The sequence below is a fragment of the Nyctibius grandis genome, chromosome 1 (assembly GCF_013368605.1).
Source record: "Nyctibius grandis isolate bNycGra1 chromosome 1, bNycGra1.pri, whole genome shotgun sequence".
Classification (NCBI taxonomy): Eukaryota; Metazoa; Chordata; class Aves; order Nyctibiiformes; family Nyctibiidae; genus Nyctibius; species Nyctibius grandis.
In genome coordinates, this window is record NC_090658.1 from 29,868,020 (window position 1) to 29,879,550 (window position 11,531).

Below are 11,531 nucleotides of genomic sequence, written 5' to 3' on the forward strand. Positions count from 1 at the left end.
AACGAGCCAATTAATTCATTCTTTCCAATATTGCACCGCTGCATTTTTTTTGTTGTTTTACAGGGAGTGGGGATCCTCTGTAGTCCTAGGAAGCAGTGGCAGTGATACTTGCGAAATGTATATTTTCAAAGGATTAAAATTCATAGCTAAAATTATTAGATGCCCCTCAACGGAAATAACAGGATCTGCTGTTCAGACCCTAATGCACGCACGACCCCACTGGTACGCTCCCACAGCAGAGGCAGGAGCCACATCTTCTCCGCTGCTGAAAAATCACCCCAAAGAGCAGAAACAGGAGAAACGTAACCCTGAATATACCACATTGGTTCCGCTCTACCATTGTACCCCGCTGCACCCCAGCATAACGAGACCACTGGATTTAGAACTACGAGAAAGAACGAGCTTTTTTCCGAAGCCAGTCCTCCCCGTTACCGACATCCACACCTTCCCTTCTATAGACTTTAACGGGGCTTCAGAGAAATGTGCTTTCAGCGGACACCCACAATCGCACAGAGGCGCTAATCCAGCCCCAGATTATAACAAATTAGGACATTGCCCGCACAAAACTCTCTCTGCTTGAAATTTCAGCCAGCGTCTGAAACCTGGACACGATCTTTGCTGATCTACACATATTTCTATCCCCCTTGAAGCCATATCGTTTTCTCAGTTTATTTTTCACAATAAATTCATTTTAGGAAAAAAAAAAAGTATAAAACCCCTTGCAAGCTCTGAGGAACATTTTAAACAGATGATATATCCCATTCGGCTTCTAGCAAAGAGTTGGTAGCAGGGGTGCAAGCTGCAATAAATTCACCCTGAGCTCTTATTCTTTAATGAAGTAAACTCGCAAGCAACTTGCCTGTCTCTTTTGCCACCCTGCGCTTACAGGAAAGGATAAAAAAAAAAAAAAAAAAAGAAAGAAAGAAAAACGAGAGGAATAGAGAAATCCCGTTCCCGGCATCACTCCCACGGCCGCTGGAAAGGTGTTTGCAGCCCGGCCGTGCCGGACCCCGGAGCAGGGTCTGGCCACGCTCAGTTTGCGCGCCCGCCCCTGGGGCGAGGGGGGGGAGCGGGGGCGACTTTCTGCCGGGGCCAGCGGACACCGGGCAGGAAAAGCGCGCAGCCTGCCCGGCCGTGTCCTCGGGGGAGCAGGTGGGCGACCTGCTCGCTCCGCTTAGAGCCCGCACTGCCAGTCCTTCCCCATCCCCTTGCCTCCCCGCTCCCGCTGGGCCCCGTTAGCTCCCCCCGCCGCACACCGCTTCCCCGGGCCGGGACGGGCCAGAGCGGCCCCCGAAGTGCACCGGCGTTGTTCCGCTGGGCACCCCAAACGGGTCAGGGGTGCGGGGGTGCCATCTGACGGCCCGGGGGAGGTGGAGGGAGAGAGTCACTCGCCTCTGTGGCGGCAGTGAGGGAAGCCCCAGCATCGCCCGGGTGTCTGCCGCCTCCCTCGGCCAAGCGCTCCAGCCCCTGCCACCGAGCTGCCCGCCCTGCTCCTCTCGGGGCTGAGACCGAAAACACCTCGCGGGCGAGTGAAGCAACCACACGCCGAGTTAGATTTCTAAATTTTATTATAAAATAAAAGCAGAAATATTTTCCAAAGAATGTATTCACATAATATAAACAATAAACAAAACTAAGGTGAGTGACTTGCGGTTGATACTGTCGTTTAGGTCTAAACTTGAGCAGCAATTCCTCTCTTATTTTTAAAGCTGGCTCCTGCCCTCGTTGCACACCAAAAGGAGAATCTGCCCCTGCCTTCCGCTGGGGCCAGAACCAGGCCATCACGTCCTTTCCCACCCAGCAAATGGCGAAAGCACCACATGGACAAGGCCAAAGAAGCCGTCTCTGCATAGCATCAGCTACAAGAAGGTTACAGAGTCTGCCTAGAGCGCGTGTTGCTGCTATAACTTGACTACAACTTCTGTATTCTTAGTTGAAATTGTACATCGTACACCTGCCATGGATACATAACTACAATAGAATAACGTGAGCGATGTGTAACTTCCAAATAGGCATGGAAACAGCGGCCTTGCGCTCCCCTTTCCTCCCCACCCCCCGAAAAAAAAAAAAAGATTACAATGTGCCTCTTCCCACACAGACCGGCCTGACTGAGTGACACCACCGAGAGATTCGTGAAGTTAAGGCTGGAGAGAGCTGCTACACCGAACCGCTTTACAGCCTGCCATGAAAATCACAGTTCTTGTCCTACAGCCCTTAAACGCCTGAGACCACCTTTAAGCAACCCTTAAGGCTTTTCACAACATTACTGCTCACAGCCAAGTCCCATACCTTCCAAACCTGCGGCCAGGCTGCTGCCAAAGGGCACAACACATCCACTAAGGAGTTAGTTTGTCATCGCTTTCAAAGTCTCTGGTAAGATTAAGGAGAAAAAAAAAAAATGGGAAAAAAAATAGAGTAAAGGAGGGCTGGTGCGAAGGAGGGAGCGTGTACGCGGTTTTAAGACCCCAGATCGACCAGGTTAGATGACATGGGGTTGAGGATGGAGTCCTGCAAGCTGTGGTGGTGCATGGGGTCGGCGCTGGGCACGGGGATAGCGCTGGGGCCCTGGGGGTGGCCCAGGCCGTGCAGGGGCTGCAGCCCAGGGTTGGAGCTGAGCAGCAGTGCGGGGCTGGAGGAGGTGTGATCCGGGGTCCCTGACGGCGTCTTCTCGTCCTCTGAGCTCCCCAAAACTGTCTTATTGCCGTTCATTGACGCCGAGAGCGGGTTGTGGCTGTTGGAGTTGGAATTCTCGTTGTTTTCCCTATAGGAAACACAAAAGAGGGAGGGAAATCACCGTGTGGCCGTCGCTCCGGGGCGCGCACCGCGGGAGCGGGGGCGGCGGGCGGGGGGGACTGCAGAAACAGTAGGTTTACAAACTCTGCAAACCTCCAAGGCCTCTTCATCTGGCACAAAGGTCTAAGGTCCGCTGAGCTTGTAAACAGAGGCTCCCACTAGCCCAGCGGAAAGTGTCACTTTGCCAAAACGTCATTTTCTTCTTCCAAAGCATTTGCACAGCGTGGGAAGGGAGGGGGTAGGAAGGGGGGGAGGGGGGAAGACATTAAAAAGAAAAAAAAAAAAGACTTTTTAACTTTAAAACTGCTCCCGGAGCTGAAGAGAAGTTCGGCTGCGATTGCTGCTTGGGAAGGCCAAAGCTCGGTGAGCTGCAGGCAGGATCGCTCTGTGCGGCAGCACAGTCCCGTAGGCTCGCATAAGGCAGGAAAGGCTTTTGCTTAAGTGACTGGACGGGTGTTTTTTTCCCCCCGCCCGGAGCTTAAGGCTCAAAACACAGCCCAATATGGAAGATCAGACAAGGAAACAGAATTACCTCGCTTATTTCCCCAGCCCTGTCGGGAAATGCTCCGCACGCCCGCTGCTATCCCTCCGTCCCTCCCCGGGCGCGGAGGGCGCAGCCCGGGTGGCCCCTAACCCGGCTCCGCGGCGGGGGGACCCGGCACCGCCGGTGCGCCTACCGACACAGGCAGGACATAATTTCAAAACTCATCACCGGGTAAATACCGAGAAATCGCTGGAGGCTGGCCAAGCCCTTGCGCATATATATATGTACATACACACGCTATTTTTTTTTTCCCCGAAATGAGAGGGGCAAGATTGGATGGGGGCGGTCGTCCCGTCAAGGCTACGGCGGCTTTTAGACATAGCCCTCGTAGAAATACTTTAGACACAGTTCTGCCTGAAATACTGAAGGCATTTCAAGTCTATTTAAAAGCTTCTGCGGAAGCTTTGAAACACTCTATCTGGCAGAGGGGCCCTGTCCTGCAGGATTTGGTTGAGAGAAGTGAAGCCATTGCGCTGACGGTTTGTCCTCAATAAGGGCTGCAGGATGTGGCTGGAGACACTTTATGCCAAAAAAATAAAAGTAGACAAGAAAGGTCTGTTTGAAGAAGTTTGCTTGAGTAGATGGCAATCCCATGAACGGTTTGTTTTCCAACGCCTGGAGTGTAATATTAGGTTGAGTGTATTTTTCAATGTCAAAAATCCTATTTGTCTCTGGAGACCTTTAAAATTTGATTCCTCGTGAAAAAAAAAAGAATGGAATAAGTGTAACCTTCATTTTCTTTGGATATTTGAAGGTGAGTCCCCTCTATCAGCAATAAAAAGGATCTCTAACATCTCGTAAAACCAACACTTGCGGGGATTTGAGGGAAAATTAAAGCGCTAGCGCCGTTTCAGGAAAAGTATGGAGCAAATCTGTGCGGAGCCCGAACCTTCCGGGCTGCACAGCTGCGCGGCCGCGGCGCTTGCCGTTTCCAAAGCACGTTAGGCAGAAACGGAAAAAAGGAGTCTCCTCGGAGGCACGGATCTACGGGAGACTTCTAATCCGTTAACTAACCGCGCAGGCCCTAAGATCAGATCCGTATGGACCGGGCAATGCAGAGAGCTAGTGAGGGGCCTCTGTGCAGTTAGAGGACGCTTTTTGCTTCTTCAAACCGCCTTCCGAAGGCATAGGGACCGCTGATGGAAAAGTCATCCCAAATACCTAAGGATGTAGGCATTAACCTCTGCACAGCAATTAACTGTTCCTTCACTCCGTTTAACGAGAAAAACACAGTTTCGGAATCACGGTCGGTCTAAGAATATACATCTATTAACATGCATTCATGAGCACCTTCCTGGGTAGTGAATACGAACTGCAATTTAAGGAGCGAGGTAAGAGATTGCTCCGGTCAGTCCCTGTCCAGGTCTCCCGGCTCACGCCAGGAGCCTACGTTAGAGGCAGTTTTTGCAAAACACCATTTACAGCGTTCAGACCCACTCTCTGCACCGAGGTAGCCCTCAAGGACACGCTCCGAACAGTGCGGGGCGCGGAGCCCTCACCCTCAGCCCCGCCGCCGGCCTCTCCCGCCGGGCCGTGGACCCGCACCGGCACCTCCGGCCCCGCCGCCCGGCTGGGCTTCACGCCGGGTTGTGGCGGGGAGGAGGCGGCCGCGCAGCATAACCGGGAGTCGCCGCCGACCGTGGGAAGCGCCCCGGCAGAAGGAGCTGCCCCGCGGCCGCCGCGCCAGCGGTGAGGGGAGGGGGTTCTCGGAGGGGAAAGGGTCCCGGCCGCCTCTCCCGGGGCTACTTTTGGCGGACAGACGCCCTCGCCGAGGGCCCACTTCGCTCGCCTCTGCTTCTCTGGGCACCCCTGTCCCGGAGACCCCAGCGCCTCCCGGGCGAGCCGTCGTGCGGGCCTCCCCGCATCCGGGGCCAGGGCAGAGGGAGAGGCGCAGGGCCAGCGGCGGGGCCGGGGCGATGGGGAAGCCGGGGGTGTCGGGGACGCCGGGGGAGCCGGGGGAGCTGGGGAAGCCGTACCTTTCCTTGGCCTCGGCCGCGCGGTCCCGCTGCCGGCGGTTCTTGAACCAGTTGCTGACCTGGGTGGTGGTGAGGCCGGTGGCCTCGGCCAGCTCCCGCTTCTCACGGGGGGACGGGTAGGGGTTGTGGGCGTACCACTCGCGGAGGACGCTGCGGCTCTTCTCCTTGAAGCAGTAGCTGGTCTCTTCGCCGTCCCAGATGGAGCGGGGCAGCGGGAACTTGCGGCGCACCCGGTACTTGCCCACCGCCCCTAGGGGTCGCCCCCGCAGCTTCTCCGCCTCGATGTAGTGCGCCTTCAGCCAGAGCTGCTGCAGCTTGGGGTGGTTGTGCGCCGAGAACTGGTGGCTCTCCAGGATCTTGTAGAGCTCGCGGAAGTTGCCCCGGTGGAAGGCCACCACCGCCTTGGCCTTCAGGACGCTCTCGTTCTTGTGGAGGTGCTCGCAGGCAGGGAGGGACCAGAGGAACCGCCCCAGCCGTTCGATGTTGCCGCCTTGCTGGAGCACCTCGCAGACGCAGGCCACTTGCTCTTGGGTGAAGCCAAAAGTCGGGAGCATCGACATGGTGAGCCCTGCCCCGCCGCGTACCCTACGGCCGCATAGAGGGGAGCGGCGCGGGGCGGCGGGCAGCGCCCGGCATGCGGGGCCGGCCCCGGGGCGGCGGCGCCCGGCGGGGCCCGGTCGGGCGTCACGGCCGGGCGCGGAGGGCCGCGGCCATCGGCGGCGGCCGGCCCCGGAGCGGCCGCGGGAGCCGGGGAAAAAAAAAGGCGAAGAGCGAAGAAAAAAGTCTCAGGAGCCCGAGTGCGGGCGGCTTTTCCCCGCGGCCGCCTCCTTTTTGTAAGTCCGAGTTGCGAGAGTAACTTTGTGCCTCTTTTGTCTCCTATCTGCAGCGCTCGCAGCGGCCGCGGCTCTCCCACCCCCACCCCCCTCGGCCGCCGGTTTGGGATCTCCCTGCTTCCCCCCCACCCCCCGCCGCCGCAAGATCCCACATAATATAGTGGTAAAGCCCTGCTCCCTCGCTCCTCTCCCTCTCGGAGTTTTCCCCCCCTTTCTTTCTCTCTCTCTCTCCCCCCCTTTTTTTTAATAATATTATTCTAAGCTGGCATGAAAAGTGATTATCCGCGCTGTGATTGGTCCGGTTATCTGACCCGGGGACTGCCAGGAGAAGACAATAGTTTTAGTCAAATTATTTGCCATGGTGACGCTGTCAATCAGGGGTAACCCGATCTGTTTTGAGGTGGCTCCCCGGCTGGGTTGACAGATTGCTCAGATCCACTCAGAGGCGGCCCTGCGAGCTGAGATATTAGCTAGCGAGGGAGAAATTTCCGCCGTGATTGACGCTGCAGGCGCCCATCGGGGGAGATGGGGAGCGCCGAGGCGCGCAGCCCGGGCCCCTGCCTCTCGCCGCAGGGCGCTGCGGCGGGATGGAGCCGCCGCCCCGTGCGGGCTCCGCCGCCCCGTCTGGATCCCGCTGCCCCTTCCCAGCCCCGCCGCCCCGTCCCAGCCTCGCCGCCCCGTCTGGATTCCGCGACCCCATCCCGGCCCCACGGCCCAGTCCGGGCCCCGTGGCCCCATCCCGGTCCCGCCGCTCCGGACAGTGGGCTCTGCCGCCCCCGGCACCCGCGGCTGCGGTGGGGAGAAAAACCCGTCTCCGGCCCTTGCAGAAAGTTTCTTTCTAAATGCGTTAGCTTAACCCCCCTCCCCAGCGCCCAGTAACAACTGCAGGAGAGTTTTATAGGGAAGGGGCCTCTCATGTACAATAGAGACCCTGTTCGTGACCTGGGATCCCATTACACGTTGATCGTACCTGCCCGGGAGCTAGGAGGAGGCATGATGATACGGGACGGAGGAGTGATTGCCTCTCCATTAGCCGCCGGCCATGCCCCACCACGCTCCGGTGCGCAGGGCGCTGGCGTTTGTGATCACTGGACTCTGGGCATTTATTTCTACTTGATTTCCAGGAGCGTGTCGGGGTTTTTCGTGCGGGGGGACACACGTGTAAAAGTCAGAGACACTTCGTGCGACTAAGGGGACCCTTATCACCCACGCGTGCCTGTTACACACCGCGTTTTTAGTTTACTGACTGTGCGGGGCAGGGACCCGTATCCTTTCCTGTCCCTTTCGGTCTACGCAAAGTGAAAGGCGAGGGGGAGAGATTGTGCAAGCTGGTAGTCGGGGGAGGACGAGCGGGTGAGATGAGCGACCGAAGGGGGATGCGGTGCCTCCGCGGGAGCGGCGCACGAGCTGTGCGGGCGGACGGGACCGCCGGAGCGGCGGCGGGCTCCGGCGCTCGCCCGGGTGAAGTCACGCGGGAGGAGCCTCCCGGCCCCAAAATCGGGGCAATCTCCATGGCCTTTAATGTTCCCCTTTTGCGGATAAATAATAATTAATCCCACAGGCTCTTTCTACGCCATTTGCAGCCCTGACAGGAGAGGTCTCTGCAGTTGTGGGTTCCTGCCACAGTACCTTTTTAGCCGCCCCGGCGCGTCAAGGATTTAGCGAAGCCACAAGAGACCAGGCTGCGGCTCCCCGCCTCGCAGCCTGACCCTCCGCGGCCGATGGACGGAGCCTCCGTGCCGGCCCGGGCGGGCGTAGCGGCCGTCCCCAGGGGAAGGTGAGGCCGGGGCGGCGGCATGCAGCCCGGCGGCTCCCGGCGGCGGCTTCTCCCGGCGAGGAGCTGAGCCAGGGCTGCGGCCAGGCGAAATGCGGCGGGGGAGGGAGGCAGGAGGAGGAGGAGAGTGGGGGCAGCGGATCAGCCCGCGTCCAACTCCCAGCGTGTCCGGACGCCTGTGCGTATCGGCCGCGTATGTCTGTATTTTCTCGAGTGCACTCCACTTTGGAAGCTGCATGTCGTCCTACCTGTCCGGGCTTTCCCCGAGTGCTGCCATACAGAAGCAGTAGAGAGCGGGCTCCAGCCCTGGATCCCCCGGGGATGCAAAAATAGAGGCTTCCTTTGCAGGGCAAGAGAGACACAGGCCAAATTCGTTTAAAACAAATTCGGGGATGTTGGTGACGGGTCCGCAAAGCCCCCTTGCACGATTCTCCCTCCCTCCCTCCCTTTACAAGCACTCGGCTGCTTAGTTCCTTGATGCCGGCCGACTTCTGTGCTTCTTTGCAAACGAAAGCATCCCGATCTCAGCGCTTCCTAGCCAACCTAACCGGCAGGACAGTTCGCAGCCGCAGCTGTAGCTGACGATCACGGGACGGGAGAACCGATCCACCGCAAACGTTACTCTGAGCGGAAACGGCGAGAGAAGCACAAATTCCGTCTCCCACCCGCGACCTCGGCGCGCACCCCGCGTGCCTTTCGCGAAAGCACACGTTATAGCCCCGATCTGCTCCCTCCCGCGACGGGGACCGTGTCAAAAGAGAAAAGCGCTAGCGAGGTCTGAGCTGCCCCCCTCCCCGTCCTCCCCGCTACCGCGCTCGGTCGCCCCACGTTTATTAGGGATATACCTGACTCTGCTTCCTCTCCTTCCATCTTATTACCACTACGGTTGAATCTGAACGGGAGCAGCTGTTCGCCCTAGCCGAAAAGGAAATGTCAAACCTGTTGCATGGACTTAGGTCTGAGAAACTGTCTTCTTAGCACCCTAAAATGTGAGTAGGGGATCTACACGCCAGCGCCTCCGTAGGCGCTTTCACTTCAGGCTGCCTTAGCCAGGCTGCAGCTTCCATGTAGCGCTAGTTCACTTCCCAGAGCGCTGGGCAGAGGCAGGGCTAGCCCCTGCAGATACTGGCTGCAAAGCCACGGCATGGGGCGAGTGAAGTTGCAGTGACTTGCGAGAGAATCAGACGATCGGGCGAGGAGCTTTTTATTTTGTTTTCCACGGATTTGCGAAAGAGCTCGTTCACTGCAATTGTATTTCAGAGCAGGAGGCGCGAATCGCCTGCTAACGTTTGCCCCCAGGACGACGGGAACATTTTGACTGGCCGCTGCCGGGTCTGTCCGTTCAGCCGCCGTGAAAGGCTTTATCTAGGCTGACCGAAACTTGTGCCCGGCCCCGCTGCTGCCCGGCGGACGAAGCTCGACGTTTCACCCCGGCCCCAGCTTGGGCCCCGGGGGTGACTTTGCCGGGGGCCCACTCGGGAAGGGCCTCACCCCTCCGTGCAGTCATTGCCGCGCAAGAAGCAGCGTGCGAGACCGTCAGTGTCAACACAGTCATTGTGAAATATGAGTGAAATAAATAGTCGTTTTTATCGTAATGCTCCTTTTATTAATCGGGGCGCAGACTATCCGAGAGAAGGGGGGCGGTCGCGTCGCTTCCTAGGAGCCTTTCATTGCACGTAACTGATTTGTGTCCACGAGTGAGTGCCAAGAGAGCGCTGCAGTTATCTGCACATCTCCCTCTCGGCTGTGCCTCGACCGTCTCCTTGCAGACAGCAGACTGTGTGGGAGGCTGCAGGCCCTCACCGTTCCCATTCAAGACAGGAACAGATTCACGCGAACTCCTGCCCTGCGTCTTTCCGCAAGCCCCTGCGACCACTGCCTCTGCGGACCCCCTCAGCCGTTCTACAGAGGCGCAAATGCCGCTCGCCGGGCTGGGGACAAGCCCTCCGGCGGAGAGGCGGGAGGCAGAGGGACCGCTACCCGCCGCCCTTCGCCTACCGGCAGAAGGCTGAGGACGGGCGCGCTCCTGCCAGCCGGCCTCGGCTCCCCGCCTGGGAAGGGCAGGGAGACGGGGGGTCTCCGAGGGGGGCTTTTAGCTGCAGGAGTAACGAGCAAATGATAACCCCCGCAATCTTCACATGCTAGAAAGAAACACATCTTCCCCGCATACGTCCACTACCGTGGCAAGGACTGTAGGGAGAGCAAGCAAAGGACAAACAACTCCAAGTTTTCGTTTCTTTGTTTCCTTTTTAATTTATTTTATTTCCTTTTGGCGGGGGTGCAATATGCTTTCCCCTTAAAACCGGTGGGCGTTAACGTGGGCGAAAGCCTGCCGCAATTAACCTGCTACTCCCGCTAGCTTTTTTTAGTGAATCATAGCGACCTTTGCCAGGATCCTGGGCCTACCTGCCCCTCCTCGGGCGGGGGGGGGCCCTCAGAGGGTTTCCCGGGACACCCCGGGCGCACACGTCTCTCCCTGGCGGGACCTGGCCCCTTCAGGCGGTCAAAGCTCGCCCGGGATTCACAGCGGCAAGTTTGCAACCCGGAACGGCGGGTTGTTCTCCCTCCTCCCGTTATTTGTTCACTCTTATATTTATTTTTGCGTTTTGTTTAAAACCCGGGTCTCTACCGTCTCAGATGGCACTAAGATCCTGCCCCGACTGAAAAAGAAAACACGAGGGAGGATCACTGCGCGTAACTAAATTAAAGCAAACAACAATAGCTTGTTGTTCCGTGATTTGGGGCGAAAGGAATAATTCAAAGCTTTTGCTGCGCGCAATGCGCTGTTCCTCAAGGGGACCGGCCAAGGATTTCAGATATGTAGCGGGTAACTCGATTACGCTAACAAACTCCGCTTGAAAGAAAACGTTGTTGGGCTGGGGGGCGGGGGAGCGGGGTGCTCTGGGCAGGGGGGGCCGAGCCGGGGCGCCGGCGGGAGCGGAGCCTCTTCCCCGGGAGCGGCTCCGCTCCCCGCGCCCGCCGCTCCTCCTGTCCCCTCCAGCCCGGAGCCGTTTCCCGGCCGGCTGGACCTGAGATGCTCGAATAACATTTTCGAAAGAGATGTATTAATTAGGAGATTGGGGCCTGATGCGAAGTGACTGTCTAAGCTGGCCTCGGTCAACCTTTCTGCACCGCCCCCCCCCGGCCGCCCCCCGGTGAAATGGGACTCCGGGGGTGGCACTGTGTCCCCAGCTCAAGGCGCTGTAACCTCCCGCGCTCCCCACGAAACCCGATAGCCCCCCAACCGGCTAATGCGGCCGGTCCTGATTACCTTTATATTATCGCTTCTCAATCTCGGGCACAGTGTTCAGAGTTTTCACTCACTTCTACGATCAGCACCCTCCCGGCCGTTACCCCCAGCATCGATATTTATTTGGGGTCTCCCCCTCTCCCCGGCCGACAGCCAGGCTCAGATCCTGCGGAGGGGACAACCGGCTGGGGGGCGGCACCGGGGGAAGCAAGGGGGGCCCGGGCCGGTGCCCACCCGGCCCCCGCGCTCCTGCCGGCTGCGGGGACCGCCTCAGATGCTCCGCGGCACAAGGGGACTCTCTCAACAGACAGAATACAGCTTACAGACAAGACAACAACAACAACAAAAGGCACATATGGTT

The 11,531-nt window shown here is 58.3% G+C and overlaps 1 protein-coding gene across 1 annotated transcript; it reads right to left on the reverse strand.

The window, feature by feature from the left end:
- Positions 1-1,550: 1,550 nt before the first annotated feature.
- Positions 1,551-5,970, reverse strand: SIX2 (SIX homeobox 2). The gene is made up of 2 exons (XM_068403255.1): positions 5,314-5,970; positions 1,551-2,761 (listed from the first exon to the last, which is right to left on the reverse strand). Exons 1-2 carry the CDS (start codon positions 5,871-5,873, stop codon positions 2,458-2,460), a joined length of 864 nt encoding a protein of 287 aa, XP_068259356.1. The 5' UTR covers positions 5,874-5,970; the 3' UTR covers positions 1,551-2,457.
- Between the last annotated feature and the right edge of the window lie 5,561 nt (positions 5,971-11,531).

Bases quoted from the DNA above. Each gene is read 5' to 3' on its own strand.
- SIX2 (XM_068403255.1), bottom strand. From the start codon at position 5,873: ATGTCGATGCTCCCGACTTTTGGCTTCACCCAAGAGCAAGTGGCCTGC. The intron at 2,762-5,313 runs GTACGGCTTCCC...TGTTTCCTATAG, and splicing joins GCGGCCGAGGCCAAGGAAAG to GGAAAACAACGAGAATTCCA.